This window comes from Panthera tigris, chromosome F2, assembly GCF_018350195.1.
Source record: "Panthera tigris isolate Pti1 chromosome F2, P.tigris_Pti1_mat1.1, whole genome shotgun sequence".
Taxonomy (NCBI): domain Eukaryota; kingdom Metazoa; phylum Chordata; class Mammalia; order Carnivora; family Felidae; genus Panthera; species Panthera tigris.
Window position 1 is genome coordinate 65,806,466 of NC_056676.1, and position 17,484 is coordinate 65,823,949.

General features: G+C 47.1%; 1 protein-coding gene, 1 long non-coding RNA gene and 1 other non-coding gene across 9 annotated transcripts in view; 1 reads left to right on the plus strand and 2 right to left on the minus strand.

Annotated features, from left to right (window-relative positions):
* The window catches only part of TBC1D31 (TBC1 domain family member 31), an 80,667-nt gene extending 71,898 nt beyond the window's left edge, over nt 1–8,769 (plus strand). For 3 of the 4 annotated variants that reach the window (XM_042973688.1, XM_007076819.3, XM_042973691.1), the window contains 2 exons: nt 5,667–5,759; nt 8,636–8,769. In XM_042973688.1, coding sequence (XP_042829622.1) covers nt 5,667–5,759; nt 8,636–8,769 — 227 coding nt within the window. The remainder of the gene's footprint in view (nt 1–5,666; nt 5,760–8,635) is intronic. The other variant, XM_042973690.1, reaches the window with a different exon arrangement.
* Nucleotides 1,922–17,209, minus strand: LOC102967275. 4 transcript variants are annotated; one of them, XR_006213294.1, is made up of 6 exons: nt 16,792–17,209; nt 16,321–16,440; nt 15,296–15,453; nt 8,562–8,781; nt 5,515–5,589; nt 1,922–2,487 (listed from the first exon to the last, which is right to left on the minus strand). It is a non-coding gene; the product is annotated as an uncharacterized LOC102967275 (long non-coding RNA). The 4 variants fall into 4 exon arrangements; XR_001509669.2 differs by having other exon boundaries at nt 5,515–5,708; XR_006213295.1 differs by lacking the exon at nt 1,922–2,487 and adding an exon at nt 2,624–3,546.
* Nucleotides 14,368–14,440, minus strand: TRNAM-CAU. The gene has a single exon. It is a non-coding gene; the product is annotated as a tRNA-Met (tRNA).
* Nucleotides 17,210–17,484: the final 275 nt, after the last annotated feature.

Sequence of the window (17,484 nt, forward strand, 5' to 3'; positions counted from 1 at the left end):
TGCTATTTCTAGTTTATTTTGGTAGAAATTGTGCTTTGCCAATAGCCAGTCCTCAGAACAACAGTGTAGTAAAGTAGCACAAGGAAACTTGTTATAACCAAACGTTAGGTTTGGGCTTACAGGCTTGCAGTGGCATCAACTGAAAACCTAAACTACTGTACTTAGAATTCTAACGTAGGGGCGCCTGGGTGGCTCAGTCGGTTGTCAGTTGAGCGTTCGACTTCGGCTCAGGTCATGATCTCACATCTCACAGCTCCTGAGTTCAAACCTCACATCGGGCTCTGTGCTGACAGCTCAGAGCCTGGGGCCTGCTTCAGATTCTGTTTCCCTCTCTCTGCCCCACCCCACTTGTGCGCTCGCTCTCTTTCTCTCTCTCTCTCTGTCTCAATGATAATAAACATTAAAAATATATATATTTTTTTTGGTGCCCCCAAGTAAGCCCTGTACCCATTTGCATTCACTGCCCATTTCCCCTCACTCCCCGCCCAGCCCCTAGCTCCCACTAATAAACTTCCTGTTCCACCATAGATTTGTCTACTTAGGAAGCTTCCTATAAACGGAGTCCAATGATCTATGGTCTTTTGTGTCTGACTTCTTTCCCTTCGCCTAATGTTTTAAGGTTCAGCCATGTTGCAGCATGCATTAGGATTTCATTCCTTTTTAGGGCCTGTATTGCGTTGTGTAGGTACTCCACATTTCATTTATCCATTTAGATGGTGTCCACTTCTTGGCTTTTATGAATAATGTCACTATGTGCGTAACTTTTAAAATTCACAAATTTGAAAAGTAGAAATGTAGGTCAGGTGCATCATCATCTAATTATGCCTACTTTTAAAACTCCTCATTAGCCCTCGTACTTTTTTGTGTGTGTGTATTTGAGAGAGAATGCGAATGAGCATGGGGCGGAGGGGGGCAGGGGGAGAGAGAGAATGTAAAGTAGGCTCGTGCTGTGAGCACAGCCCAATGCGGGACTCCACCCCACAACCATGAGATCATGACCTGAGCCAAAATCAAGAGTTGGATGCTCAACTGACTGAGCCACCCAGGCACCCCAGCTGTCATACTTTAGATTTAGGTCCCAGATAGCACCCCAGCCCATGAAGAAGCAGGGAGAGAAGAGTGTCACTCGTTGCACAAAGTAAATATTTACAGGGCTAGGTGGCTCAGTTGGTTAAGCGTCTGACTTCATCTCAGGTCATGATCTCACAGTCTGTGAGTTTGAGCCCCGCGTCGGGCTCTGTGCTGTCAGTTCAGAGGCTGGAGCCTTCTTCGGATTCTGTCTCCCCCTCTCTCTGCCCCTCCCCCACTCATGCTCTGTCTCTCAAAATATGAATAAATGTTAAAAAAAAAATTAAAAAAAAAAAAGTAAATATTTACAACTGGCCTACAGAAGACAGTAACCAGTGGAGCCGCGACCTGTCACTAACCCTCTCACACTCACCCCTCCTCCAGGAAGAGACAATTCATGTGGCTTTTAGAGAAGCTATGGATTTAGAAGTACAAAAAAGGAAGAAACTACAAAAAGCTTCTTCCCCTTCCCTCATCAGAAATCAGTAGTCTTGCATATTAGCCCCTCTGCCTCCATGGGCTCTTCCCACCATGCTACCTAACTTTTTTGGAACTTTCCTAAATTTCACCAATGAGAGACCATTTGGTTAAGAATCATCCATTTTTCAAAAGGCAAATGTGTAAGGATTTGTCATTTTCTTAATCAGGGTGTATAAATGAAATCAGTCATTTGATCTTAACACTGGAAGATAATCAGCTGTAATTAGGAAAATGGCATTTTGATTGGAGGTGCTCAGCATTGGTTTGTCACTCAGGGCCTAGAATAGAGGAGTATGCAGTAGGAACCAGATAAGAGTGTGCCAGTGACGGGTCATTTATTTCAAATTTTTGCTTAGTGTCAAATCTTTATTAGCAGTGGGGGAGGAAATTCTTATTATTTTCTAGAAAACAGAACCTTCTGGACAATGTGAATGGCGCTTGCTACCCCTAAAATCCCAGGTCCATAAACTTACATTGTAGCTGAATAGTCACGTCCTGTAAAACAGTATTAGTCCAGAGTTGTATTTTTTTATTTTTATTTTTTTTTAGTCCAGAGTTTTAAATGGGCAAAAGATACGAATTTACAGTTCTCCAAAGAAGATACACATGACTACAATACACACATGAAAAGCTGTTTAACTTCATTAGTCATCAGGGAAATACAAACCAAAACCACATGAGGAAAACATTTTTTAAATACAAAAACACAGTGAGATACTATTTCACACCCACTAGCATGACCGTAATTAGACAATAATAACACGTGCTGACGAGGGTCAGAGAACAATTGGAACAGTGCTAGAGGGGATGTAACGTGGTGTACTTTGGGAGACAGTCTGGCAGCTTCTCGGAGGGGTAAGTGTAGGGTAGCTTTGTGATCCGGCCGTTCCATTCGTAGGCATGTGCCCGGGAGATTCGGAAACACGTCCACACAAAAACCTGTACGTGAATGTGCATAGCATCATTATTCATAATAGCCAAAAAGTATAAACAACCTGGATATCCATCAGACCAGGAATCAGCCGACAGAATATAGTATATCCATACGATGGAAACTTCCATAGCAATAAAAATGTGGGTGAATCTTAAAAACCTTATGCTAAGTTTAAGGAGCCAGACACGAAAGTACATATATCCTATGATTTTATTCACGTGAAATGTTTAGAACAGGCAGATCCATAGAGGCAGAAACTCGACTGGTGGTTTCAGGGGGATCGGGAGGGTGACCACAAATGGCTGCGAGGAGTTGGGATGATGAAAACGTTCTAGATCAGTGGTGATGGTTGTACAACTCTGGGAATATACTGAGAACGCTGAATCGTACACTTCACCGGGATCAATTTTCTGGTATGTGGATTATATGTCAGTGAACCGTTATTTTAAAAAAAGACGTTAGTAAGTGCTGTTCCCAGGTGGTAACAGGTGGGGCCGTTTGACCAGGTTTTAAATTACTGGGCCTTTAAAAAGAGGACAGGCCTGGTGCCACAGGAACACACTCAGAGGGAGGGTTTCACCGTGTGGCGCAAGACCCCGGCCCGGGCGGCAGGCGCACTGGGTCCTAGTCCCAGCTTTATGGTCCGTGAAACTTGGCCGGAGTCACTAAGCTGTAGACCTCGGGGCAGTTTATTTAGCCACTTGTGTTTCTTCATTTGGATTTGTTCCGAAATGTTGACTGGTCTTCACTTTGCTCATTTGTAAAATGAGAACGTAGAGACCGGGTGATGTTCCATTTTGTTACGGCTCTAGCATGGCGGCACACCATTGTCTATGGCAAAACCATGTACGGTCCGTAGGCCCCTGTGAGAATCTTGCCAGGAACATGCGCACACACACACAGAGTGTTTTCCCTTATAATTTTTGTGGATTCACCAACCAAAGCCTCCATGAACTCCACTCATACATGATAGAACATGTTGGATGCAATTAATCCATGGGAGAAAGTTGCCCGTGGTGGTGACAGAAGTTAGACCAGCTGGAGCAGAGTAGTTATCGAGACCACTGAAGAAGACAGGGACCATCAGTGCCAGGCTCAGGAATCGGGCCACATCCTGTTTGCCAACCTGGCTACACAGCAGAATGACCTGGAAACACTAGTGTAGGGCTTACCTCCTGGGGAAGGAACTTGGTGCACAGGGTTACGAAAAGGAAGGAATGGTAGTACGTACCTTTTATTCCTTTTGGATTTTGTGATACTCATAATACAAATTCAGTACATAAATACTGATTTAAACTAATATGAATCACCTTTGGGGCTTTAAAATATATTACATTAAGTGAAGAAAAATAATAAACTGTGGTACAAAAAGTACATGAAAGGAACTTTTTGGCTTTTTACTTTATGCGTTCAAATTTGTTACAATTAGCTTTTTTTTCTTTTTTTTTTTTGGTAAATTACAGATTAAAAAAATACATACTCAGGACCTCACCTACAGTGATTGAATTAGGGAGAATTGGGATAGAAGCTAGAAAGCTGGATTTTTGTTGTACAATTTCATAGGCGAGTCTGCTCAGCAGTGTGTGAAACATGGCTGTAGGCAGAGGGGACCATTCGGCACTGGAACAGGTACCTCGTGTTTACACCGTGGCCCTTTGTGAAGGGGATGTAAACAGCCACGGGCACGATGGGTTTTAGAGGACGGATGCAAGACAAGGCACAGTGGGGTGTCAGACTTGGAAGGATCTGGAGAACCAGGGCCTGCCCTGTGAATCCTCTCTGCGACACTACAGTAGCGAATAGTGCGTATCTAGCTTATGCCAGAATATCACGGAGCTGGTGAGCTCACTACCTGATTCTATTTCTGCCAGTATTTTATTTAAAAGCTATGTCTTCCTTCTGTAAAGTTGAATAGGGTTTTGTGTGTGTGTGTGTGTGTGTGTGTGTGTGTGTGTGTGTTTTAGTAAATTCTCTCATTAGAAACCGTTCTTTGGAGCAAATGCAGATTATATCTATTACCTCTGCCACATGACAGCCCTTCAGATATTTTGAAGATGAGGCTTACATTCCATTTCCCCACACCAGTTCAAATTAGTCATTTGATAATTAGCCCCAAATAGTCTTAATGACTCATTGAACCATTAGCTAAAGCCCTTGAGACCAGGTAAAAGGCAGGCATCTTAATGAGTCAGTGTAACTCCAGTGGGCCTGACTCCTGGAGGCTTGGACCCTAGTAATGGGAGTAGAAAGGAAGGAACAGTCATGACTCTTGTGAGGATGAAAAATCAAAGACCTTGGTGTCTTACTGGATGAAAGGCTGTAGGAGTTGGAGAACAGAGAAGACACAGCTGAGGGGCAAATATAACTTTTGAGATGAGAGTGATTCAGACCAGGCGAGGCCCCAGGTCGGTTCTGGAACACTGCTGTGCCAGCTGCTCCGGAAGGTCTCAGGGGCGCCTGCCTCTCGCAGCTTCTCGTTTGCTCTCTGCTGCTGAGATTAGGCCCCGCGTGCAGGAAGCCGCCAGAGGTGGGCTCCCTGTAGTCCTCGGGGAGCGCTTGCTCATCACAGTTCATGATCTTTTCCAAGAAATGTTTGGGGTTTCTGTCCTAACGTCGCTACTTTTGAATTCTTTGTTGGCTTTTTGTTTTAGCTAAAGGTGTCTTTTTTTTTAAATGTATTTATTTTGAGAGAGTGGGGGAGGGGCAGAGGGAGAATCCCAAGCAGGCCCTGTGCAAGCAGAGCCCAACAGGGGCTCGAGCCCACAACCCGCGAGATTGTGACCGGAGCTGAAATCAAGCGTCGGACGCTTAACAGACTGAGCCACCCAGGTGCCCCTTGGGGACATATTTTAAAAACACCTTTAGCTAGCTAGCGGCGCCTAGCTGCCCTGCCAGTGGGATTCTCTCTCTCTCTCTTCCTCTGTCTCTGCCCCTCTCCTGCTTAAGTCCTCTCTCCCTCTCTCAAGAATAAATCAATTAAAAATAAATAAATAAAATACGTCACCAGAACTTCAGCTCTTCACTGCACTTACCCTGCCTCCAGAATGGTGATGGCGCTCCTCTCGATAGAAACATTAGGGGCTTTCATCCTTGGCAGTTGTAATTTCCTAGGGACGGTTTGCAATTAAGAAAGGCTTCCTACTCGCTCCCACATGTCTTCTCTATCTCCTCACTGCTGTGACAGTGCCCAGATGCCAAAGTGGACAGGCTGCCTCAGGCTATGTGCCTAGAACCTCACAATTAAAGGACAGTTCTGAAGTGGATTCCTCAACACACAGTAAGTTGATAAGCAATAAATATTTCTTCTATCATTTATCATTCATTCACTTATTTGTTTAAAGTTTTATTATTTGAGAGAGAGAGAGAGAGATCACATGAGCTGGGGAGGGGCAGAGAGAAAGGGAGAGAGAATCCCAAGCAGGCTCCTTGCTGTCAGCACAGAGCCCAACTCGGGGCTCGATCTCGTGAACCGTGACTTCATGACCTGAGCTGAGATCAAGAGTTGGACGCCCAGCCTACTGGGCCGCCCAGGTGCCCCTCTTCTGCCATTTAAAATTTAGCATTAATTTAAGCAAGATTGTGGCTTGAATTATATTTACAGCATATTGATGCCATCTTCCCAGGGCATGGATAATGGCAATCCTGAAATGGAGGGAGCAAAATTCTCAAATTTCTAATGGGGAGTTAAAAAGAGATCAGACCGAAACCAAGTCAGGAGCGTTTGCCAGATATCGATGCGATTTCATTAGCACCGGAATGAATTTCATTGTCCAGAAACGGTCGCGGGCTGCTACAGAAGTCTGTTACTCACTACATTAATGACATTCGTAACTTTTTTACATGCTTCTGGAAAGAAAATCTGAGCATTAGTTTTCAAAGCTATTACGTATTTGAAATTTTCTGACTCTCTTCTTCTGGGCTGGGCTCCATCCAGCAGCCACTGAAAATGTGTGTTTGCTCTCGGCACCGTGATGGACCGCTGAGGCCACTGGTGTTGGAACTGCTGGAGACCATCGGCTTCATGCTGATGAGCTGAACTCTTTTGTTGAGAACAAGTGAGAAGAGGAGCAGGGGAAGGGCAGAGAGAGAGGGAGAGAGAGCATCCCAAGCAGGCTCTGCACCGTCAGCACAGATCCCGATACGGGGCTCAAACTCCTGAACTGTGAGATCATGACCTGAGCGGAAGTCAAGAGTCACCCAGGCGCCCTGATTAGCCAACCTTTGATCCCTCCACTTGATCCACTGAAGTTTTTATTTTTGGAAGGGACAGGGTGGGTCAGAAATATGGTCATTAACTCATAAAGGAGCTGACAGTTTTCCCAATGAAGTATTTGATTTCTTTTTAAAATGGGGGAAGGAACAAGAAACCCTGTTAGACTTTGATTTCCACCGACTTTTTCAATAAAACTGTCATATAGAAGAAGCAGAATTTAACAAGATCTTTTGAGTTCTTTTAGAAGAACAGATTTTTAGGGGCACCTGAGTGGTTCAGTCGGTTGGGCGTCCGACTTCGGTTCAGGTCACGATCTCGCAGTCTGTGAGTTCGAGCCCTGTGTTGGGCTCTGTGCTGACAGTTCAGAGCCTGGAGCCTGCTTTGGATTCTGTGTCTCCCTCTCTCTCTGCCCTTCCCTCACTCACGCTCTGTGTCTCTCTGTGTCTCTCAAAAATAAACATTAAAAAAAAAGAACAGATTTTTATACAGTGCCCTCTAAAGACAAACAAGCTTTATAAGAAATATACCTAATAAATAACAAGTCATGAGACTCTAGTACTGTATATCTTTGTTAACTCATACTTTACATGTATCTGTAAATTCTGTGTCAGAATATAAATTAAACCAAAAGCCATGCATCAGTCAAATGAAAGTACACGAGATTCTCAACTGTTCTCTCTGCTGACATGTCAGAACTTAAATTTTTAGTTAGATAATTCTAAATTAGAAAATCAAGTTCAAGACATTTGGTTAGTTTAGGTTATTTAGCAGCAAAATAAGACCATAAACATTGTATTCCTTTGGAGGAAAATATAGTTTTCTGGAATTGGAGCTGACTGAATATGTAACTACATTTAAGAGAAGTGGATTTTTTTTTTTAAGTTTATTTATTTTGAGAGCGAGAGCATGCATGTGGGGGAGGGTCAGAGAGAGAGGGAGAGAGAGAATCCCAAGCAGGCTCCACACTGTCAGCGCAGAGCCCACGTGGGACTTAAACCCATGAACCATGGGATCATGACCTGAGCCGAAGTCAGACACTTAACCCACAGTGCCACCCAGGTGCCCTGAGAGAAGTGTATTTTTAAGGGGCTTTTTTTTTTCTTCAGATTCCAGTGTTTACTAGCCACCCCCCCCCGCCCCCAACTCAGTATGAAATGGCTGTTACACTTGGTTAGACACACTGTAATATTTTAATTTGACTCTCCCTGTGTTGGCCACTATTAAAACCATTTGATTTATTTGTATTTAGTCATTGGGAAAGTAGTCTTGGTATACATTTCTAAATATTAATTTTGGCAACTCAGAATGCTTTGTTTCAATACCATTAAGCATCATAGTGAGGAAACTTACTGTTGCAAAGAACTCACTCATCCTCTCTGGGACAAGATTTGTTCCTAATTTAAAAGATTGACGGGGTGCCTGGGTGGTTCGGTCGGTTAAGCATCCAACTTCGGCTCAGGTTTAAGCCCCGCGTCGGGCTCTGTGCTGACGGCCCAGAGCCTGGAACCTGCTTGGGATTCTGTGTCTCCCTCTCGCTGTCCCTCCCCCACTCTCTCTCTGTCTCTCTCAAAAATAAAATTATTTATATTATTAAATAATTAAAATATATTAAATAATTAAAAATTAAAAAAATTAAAAAAATTATTTTTAATAAATAAAGATTGTCTATCTCCCCCAAATAAAAAACAAATGGTAAATAACCAAAAGTAGATGAGTTCTCTTTCTCTGATAACATTCATTCAATTCAACAAATAAATACTTGGCTTGTAAATGAAACAGTATAGGGAACAACACATTAAGCTTTTTGTTAAAGAAATTTGGTTTTTCAAATATCATTTCATTACTGATTTTTTGCAACATGTTTACCTTTAAAATCCATGCTGTATCGTTGCTAATATCAGAACATTAAACTATTGTTATCTTAAAATTTTGTTTTCAAGTTTCTTTAAATCAAAGAAGAGTACAATGGGACACCATGGAACAGGATCTTATGGAGAGAGTGAGAAATCTTCGCCAGAGGCTCACGGCCCAGGCTCGTAACAGATGCCGAACACCTCATCTTTTGGCCACGTAGGAGGCTGGTCACCTTGAGGTGGAGAGAGAGAAACCTACTTGGCAATCAGTGGCACTGATTTTTACATTATTTATTTTATATCCCTACAGAAATCAACTTTTTGTATAGAAAAATGTATGTATAAAAATTATGTGGACTATTTCATTCTGATGCTTTTGGGCTTGTAAATGTCTTCTTGTACTTTCATAATAAAATTTGTGAAGCTATTAAAGCTCGTATTAGGATCTTTCAGGTCACAAGGACCAGCATAAACCTCTAACTTTAGTTGATGAGAGTTTATTTTAAAGATAAACAGAAAAGTAAAGAACAGGAAACCATCTCAACAACTGTCCGACCAGAACTGAGGGGGAAGGCAGCAGGAAATTTAGGGCACCGACAGTGTGCACCACAGCGTGCTGTCCCCCGGCGGCGGGGTCTCCTCTTTGCTGGTGAGCCCACCCTGGGGTCTCCCGTCTCTCCTTCTCCGGACAGCACTGGCTGCTCTCTCACTTGGGCCCTGAGCTCCATAACAGGGCTCCTCACAACTTCATCATCTAGGGCAGATTACTTCTGGAACCTTCCCTGAACCATTTCTTTTTCTTTTTTTTAAAGTTTATTCTGAGTGCATGTGCGTGCGCAAGTTGGGAGGGGCAGAGGGAGAGGGAACGAGAATCCCAAGGCTCAATCCCACAACCTTGGGATCATAACTTGAGCCAAAATCAAATGCTTAACCGACTGAGCCAGCCAGGTGCCCCCGTGAACCCCTTTATAAAAGGAAGGTAAAGGGGCACCTGCCCTGCTCAGTTGGTAGAGCATGTGACTCTTAATCTTGAGGTTGTGAATTCAAGCCCCATGTTGGATGTAGAGATTACTTAAAATCTTAAAAAAAATAAAAGGAAAGATAGAAATAGCTCAGGGACTTGAGGTGAGGATTAAGATAATGTAAAGTTCTGGTATTGTGCTTGACATATAGTAAGCATGTAATACGTAATAGTAATTCTTGTTTCTGTGGTCATAAAGCCTAATCTTATAGTAAACCAAATACTTCAGTAAGCAAAATGCTCTCTTGGCTAATAGGCAAAGTCCTGAGGCAAGGCATTGGTTTCCCAAGAGCACTTTCTTCAGTCTACTTTTTTGTTCATTTGCAGGTCGTCACAAACGTGCCTTCAAGGGCCAGGCTGGTATGTGTTTGGCAACAGGGAAGTCACAGAATATAAAATGTATAATGATGGGAACTTGGGTGAACTAGAAATTGCTTGGTCACTTAAAAGCATTCAAATTCTAAAATATTCCCAATCCTGGGCGCCTGGGTGGCTCAGTCATTAAGCGTCCGACTTTGGCTCAGATCATGATCTCACAGTTTTGAGTTTGAGCCCCTCATCAGGTCCTGTGCTGACAAGCCCAGAGCCTGGAGCCTGCTGCAGATTCTGTGTCTCCCTCTCTCTACCCCTCCCCTGTTTGTGCTGTCTCTCTGTCTCTCTCTCTCTCTCTCAAAAATAAACATTAAGAAATAAATTTTTAAATATTCCTGATCCTGCCAGCCAGAATCAGCTGTATAAGGCCCATTTTTACCTCTACTTCAGGTCCCCTTCTGTGAAAACTTAAACCTACTCAGACTGGTTTTGCAACTACCCACATCTCTTTTATAGTATTACAGTATTTCATTTAAAAAAAGCTTCCCTTTATCCAGTGAAAGTGAGTTATGCATACTAACACCCAAATGAAGTTCTTATCACATTCTTAATTTTCTCTGAATCTACAGTTCTCCCAGTAATACTCTTGCTAACGTCACTGCCTTAGCAGATTTCAGATATTTGCTTGACTCTCCAGTCATATGTGCTTGGTTGGCATTTCAAAGGCTATCACACTTCATAAAATACATAAACACATTTCTGATTATCCCTTTCTGCTTCTTGGCATAGCTTCAACTTACCCCCAGATTCTTTATAATGTAAATTCTCTGGGAATTGAATAAAGGTTGAGCTTAGCAAAAATTCTTCCCACTCCTGGTATCTTCTCTCTGGTACTCCCTTGAATCCTTGAATTTGTGAAAGCAGAGCAGTTTCTAAAGGCCTTTTCATATTTATTACATTCATAAGGTTTCTCTCTGGTGTAAATGGTTCAGTGTTGGATAAATTCGGGGCTTCAGCTAAATTCTCCACATAGGCTACACTTAAGCACTTCTCTGCAGTATGAATTCAGTGGTGTTAAATAAATTAACCCGTTTAACGTTTATTACACTCATATGGTTCTTGTCTAGTATGAGCTCGCTGATGTTGAGCAAGACTTGAGCATTTGCAAAAGGCCCTTGCACAGTCACCACCGCCCCCGACCGTCACAGCAGCAAGAGCCGCTACAAAGACTGCGAGCAGGTTGATTTATTAGTAGGAGTGCATCCGGCACAGCTTCTGGGGTTACTATCTGGACCCAGTTAGGAGACCCACGGCATGCTGATCTTAACAGGAAAACTTTAAGATACAATGAGTTATTGAACTATAAGCGAATAGCTAACTTAAAGACGTATAGATGTAAGGGTACCCAGGACCGAGGGAGAGTAAATGAAGGACTAACTCGGAAAGGAGGCTCCTCTTACTCCCTGGAGTGTTGTCGGCGGGGTGCGGGGGGGGTGCCCCGTCCTGCACTGTGCATGTTGAGAGGGCCACGGGAAACCACCCTCTGGGACACAGCAAACCGAGGCTGGAAGGCAAGTGCCGAGAGCGTGTCAGGGGCCGCTTTCTGGCTCCAGACCTGGAACAGGCCCTCTCCGTGTTGGGAGGATTGTGGCAAAGTGGTCATCGGGCCGAGGCCCTGGAGTCACTGGGAGATTGTGCATTCAGGGCACACGGCTGCGGCGGAGTACCCCGGCCATTCCCACACACTCTCACTGGTTATGAGAAGCGGGGCAAGAATAAGCAGCACAGCACCTGGGAACTAAGAGGAGGCCCATTCCTCCTGCCACTTCCTCCAGCACCCCCTGCCGACAGCTTGGTGTCCTGCACACGTAGGAGGGCTGGAGTCCAGGGGGTTATTGCAGGGCAGGTAAGGAAGGGTGACGCTGGAGCTGAGAATAAACTGGTAACTGGCATTCCCATCAATTAAAAGTGGTTCTCACACTTTACTTCATTGGTTGACAGCAACGTGGACTCAATGTTTGCCTTTTTTAAATCAAATTAAGATGCCAGAGTTTGCCTGGCATGATGTGGATGGCAGAATCCAAAAGCTCAGGGAGGCAGGAATGTAGGAGTGGATTTATTACATACGAACTTCTGGCTCACTGCCCAACCACATGCTCAGCCCCAAAGATGCTCCCTTCGTTAAGGCACCGAGTGAAGGGAGTATCTGTGAACTTGAAAAGCTCTGGGGTGGCATTCTGTGGGTGATGGGGGAGGGTGAGAGATGCCATTGTTGATATGCCCCCTGATTTCAGTGCAGGTGACGTGACGGGATTCCGTAGTAGCAGAGGCTAAGTGGCGGCATTCAGCTACCAGAGACAACCATTTAGAGCAGTGGGCAGCACAGAAGCTGCAGTAGTAGCGGATTTGGGCTCTTGGTAATGGATTCCCTCGTGCCTAAGAAGGAAATAGTTGCGGGGCACCTGGGAGGCTCAGTCGGGAAGCCCCCCGACTTCAGCTCTGGTCATGATCTCTCAGTTTGCGAGTTCGAGCCTGCATCGGGCTCTGTGCTGACAGCTCAGAGCCTGGAGCCTGCTTTGGATTCTGTGTCTCCCTCTCTGTCTGCCCCTTCCCCTTCATTCTCTCTCTCTCTCTTTCTCTCTCTCAAAAATAAATAAACATCGGGGCACCTAGGTGGCTCAGTAAGTTAAACGCCTGACTTCGGCTCAGGTCACGATCTCCAGGTTCATGAGTTGGAGGCCCGCATCGGGCTCTGTGCTGACAGCTCAGAGGCTCTGTGCTGACGGGCCTGGAGCCTGCTTTGGATTCTGCGTCTCCCTCTCTCTCTGTTCCTCCCCCACTCACATTCCGTCCCTCCCCCCCACTCACACTCTGTCTCTTTCTCAAACACTAAAAACAAAAACCAAAAAAAAGAATGAAATAGTTGCCAAAGAAGAATGAAATAGTTGCCAGCCTACTAAAATGTTGCTTGCTTGATATATGTAACAGGGAAACTTCAGATCTGGTGTCCAAAAACCTGACTTGAGCCGTCACAGTGGAGACCCATGCCTGTCACCCTTTCCAGACCTACACTCATTTCCAGATCCAAAGCCATCTGACTGAAGGGGGGTGGGGCAGCTCCCCTTGAGGAAGGGTCCTGCAGGAGTGAGGGCCACATATTATGCTATAAATAATCCCCCAAGCTTTTCCAAAGGGGCCTGTTGCCATTTACTTGAAGGATTGGTAGTAGGGAAAAGAAAGCACCCAGCCCTTTCAGGGGTCCCTAGACATTGGCTCTAAATTGACACCAATTCCTGTGTCCACCAAAGTTAGAGCTAATGGTGGCAGGTGATAGGGTCTTGGGACAAGTCTTGAATCCCAGCGGAGGCAGTAGGGCCATGAAGCCAACTGTGGTTCTTTTCTGAGTACCTGAATGCATACTCAGAATAAACACATTCTACAAATGGCAGAATCTCCGCAGTGGCACTACGACTCGCTGACCAAGGGTCCTTACGGTAAAAAGAGCTAAGTGAAAGCCCCTGGAAGGTGCTTCCTCTCAGGATAGTAAACCAAAAGTATTATCGCATCCCTGATAGGAGAAATTGCAGAGGTTAGTGCCGCCGTCAAAAACTTGAAAGGTGAAGGGGAGATACCAGCTATCACATCTCCATCTAAGTGGCTATTTGACCTGTGCGGCACGATCAGAAACTTAGCTGGTGACGGCTGCAATTGTAGCACGTGTTTCGGACGCAGTTGCAACACGGCCCCCGTCCCGCTACGCCGCCCCAGCGGCCACCGGCACCAACTCCCTAAGACCCCTCTCCCTCCCCTCTCGGGCGCTGCCCCCTCCCAGCTCCGCAGCCCACACTGCACGGCGGTGCTCGGTGCCCCGCGCAGCCTGGCCAGCTCGCAGGCCCACCCTTCCCTGCTGTCGAGCGAAAAGGACCAGCCCCCTCCCGGGACCACCTGTTCCGGCGCCTCCCCGAGCGAGCCTTGCGCCCGCGGCGCCCGCAGCGCGCTGCTGGACCCCGAGCACCGGTGCCGCCGAACCCCAGACCGTGCGCCCCGCCGGCGACTGCGGGTGCTCCGGGGCCAGGACAGGAGGACGGGGGAGAGTGGCACCGCAGGGACGCTGCCTCCGGGGGGCCCCCCCGCGCCGCCGCACGCGGGGGGCGGAGGGGCGCGGTTCTTTCTTGAGGGCTTACGAGGTCTTGGCCCACCCGGCGCGGACCAGTCTACTAGTGTGCCCCCGGGTCATCGTGCCTCCGCCTTCCCGTCCTCGGTCCCGGACCCGAACAGAGAAGGGAGGCTTTGCGCTAAACGCAGCGTCCCTGCGCCGGTACTTCGGGGAGGCAAGACCGAGCCTAACGACACACTGGAGACCTCTTTGCGGAAAAGAGCAAAAGAGCGGACGTCGGGGGGGGGGGGGTGTCTTTCTGTCCTCAGACAAGCAAATAAAACGCTTCGTGCTGGCAGGAGTGGAGACGGGAAGAGAACAAAAGTATTGTGCCCCGTGTGAGGATCGAACTCACGACCTTCAGATTATGAGACTGACGCGCTACCTACTGCGCTAACGAGGCACCTACAGGCTGTTTGCAGCCGTAGAATAATGAGGCTAGTACGGGGACCGGGCGCGCATGCCCAGAAAGCTGCGGCTTTATTTCGGTCTGCGATGGGTTGTGAGACCCCACAGCCGACGCTGGCGCCAGACCCGCGTCCTTGGCAACCCACCACCGGCGCGGAGTTTTCCTCCGCCTGCTCCGCTGTTTGTCAATCAACAAACACTCTGGCTTGCTTGACCCCACTGCGCTGAGTAGTGAGGACACGGAGGAGTGGGATTCTTCCTGCTGCTGTACTACCTTACTTTTGTATAGTGCTTACAAAGTGCACACTTGTGATCAAGTGAAACACTTATTGGGCACCTACTGTATTCCCGGCCCTGTGCTGAGTGCTGCGTTCATAGGGACTCCCAGCCTCAAACTTGGGAGTGGAAGCGCAGATGCATAACGATTTGAAAACACACACTTACAGGCAAGCACACATGCACACCTTTCCGGCCCCACCGCAGATCCCCGATCCAGCCTGCCCAGCCCCTCCCGGCGCCCCAGGATTGCACCGCGGCCCGGAGCTCGCCGGCTGCGCCACTCTTAGAAGCGACAGCAGCTCAGGAAACGACACCTCGCCACAGCCTCAGCTTCTTGGATGTCCCCTCTCTTCCTTTGCCCTCCCCTCCCCCTAACCCTTTACATACTACATTCATTGTTAAAGGAAACTATGTCCCTATCATACATGGAAAGCGACTGTTTTTTTTTTTAATACACTTTAAAATAAATACATAACTATTAAACTAGTAAATACTTTTCCATGTACCATCTGGCACACTTACCATTACGGCACACTTAAAATCTGTATATTTCGCTGTATGTGAATTTTACCTTAAGAAACGTAAATTAAGAATGAACTCCAGCCAACGACCGGCGTGCAGAAGGGCTTTGGGGGCATGCACTGACGGTTGGAAGTTTGAAGTGCTTCAAAAACTCAGGCAGTTCGCTGGCGGGCCAACTTCAAGGACAGCGAGGTAGAGATTCGAAGTCTGCTGGAGCAGAGGGATGTTAATGTAGATCTAGGTGGTGGGCGTACTGACACTCACTCTACAAGTCTTTCAAGGTTTTCTATTTTTCTGAAACTTGTCATTATAAAATGTTGCGGGAGGAGTTTTTTTTTTTTAAATCACCCAGAATTTGGGAGATACGGTGGGATGTTAGGGGCGCGAATGGCAAGGTGGGTGTGAGGAGGTGGAGAAAATACTTTCGTCTTCAGACCAGGCACCAGAACTCCTGAGAGTTGGGGGAAAGAGAGTCTCTTTTGTTGGGGGTGGGGTGGGTGGCAGATCTCTGTATTTTGGAGAGAGACCCCTGGAGTGCGGGAGGTCAGCGAGACCCACATGGGGAACATGGGGAAAGACTGCGAGCGAGCTCCAGGGCAGATGAGGCCGGGGGACAGGGGTGGGCTCTTAAGGGCATCGAGTCTCTTTAGGGGGAGTCGCGGGTGGTGCAGGCAGTCTGGACCCAGGACTCGCGGATGGGTTCCACCCAATCCTAGGGGAGTTCCCCACACTCACTGTTGCGGGTGGGAGCCCCACGACTACCCAATCCTCGGGGCAGCTCTAACACCCACGCTCCCTGGGAGTGGGGGGATCCAACACAGGGGCGGTGCTCGAGGTGAGGTCGCTGCACAACCCCCCCCCACCCCCCCCACCCCCCCCCCCCCCCCCCCCCCCCCCCCCCCCCCCCCCCCCCCCCCGCCAACCCGCGGGTGCAGGAGCGCGGAGCCGCGGGCAGAGTGGCTGGAGAGGGAAACCCCCAACACACACCCTCATAGGAACCCTTGTGGGGTCCCTGTCTACCACTGTTACAAACTGAGTCGCTCCTGGGTCCTGCAGGCCAACAGATAAACTCACCCACTGTTTGCCAGGGTTATGCCCTCGGTTTTGTCCTCAAGTCGTGTTAGGACTGCAAGACATCGCAGAGCCCAAGTCCATGAACAGGGAAATGGCCACAGGAATGAGGGTCTTTCCAGGCTGAAAACAAGAACACAGAACGCTCTATGCCTGATATGAAACAGGTGAAGAAAGCAAGGGCAGAACTGGGTGTGGGGTGTGCTATCATTACAGTATGAAGCAGGGGTAAGAATATTCATATTTGCTAGTATTTGCACCCTACATCTCTGAACGGATACACAGAAAACTAAGATCAATGATTTTTATGTATTGGGAGTGGGTGGAAATGATGGTTAGAGGCAAGGATAGGATAAAGACTTTTTTTTTTTTAAGTAAACTGTTACTTTTTAACAGTTTTAGATTTATGGAGAAATTAGATAGCAGAGTTCCCATAAAGCCCGCCCCCAGTTTCCCCTATTACCAACATCTTACGTTAGTGTGGTACTTTGGTTACAGTTAATGAACCAGCATTGATATATTATTGCCTGAAGTCCATCTTGCCTCGGATTTCCTTACTTTTCCCCAAATGTCCTTTTTCTGTTCCAGGATCCCATGCAGGCTCCCACATCACATTTAATGGTCATGTCTCCTTAGGCTTCTCCTGGCTGTGGCAGTTTCTCAGTCTTGCCTTGTTTTTGGTGGCCTTGACAGTTTTGAGGACTGGTCAGATACTTTATAGATGGTTCCTCAGTTAGGGGACTTGTCTGATGTTCTTCTGGGGTGAAGGCTTTTCACTGTATACCTCTGAATAGTTGAAAATAAAATACTTGAAGTGTGTTAATCTATTGCCTATTTAAAATTATAAATCAACAAACCTAAAAGAGACCCAAACTGCAGGAACTAGGAAGGAGGAGGAGGAGGAGAAGGGAGGAGGAGGAGGAGAAGGGAGGAGGAGGAGGGAGGGGAAAGGGGGAAGAAGGAGAAGGGAAAGAGGAAAGGAAGGGGGGGGCGGGGGCGACAGGTGAAGACAAGGGAAAGGAGGGAGAAAAGAAGGAGGGGAGGTGGGGGAGGGGGGGGGGAGGAAGGCCTGGGGTGGGGGGCGTGTTTGCACGGGGCACCCAGTCTTGGCCGAGCCCGATAGCCTCGAGGGGGAGCTTTGCCCAACCCTCTCCGCCCTCACCCAGC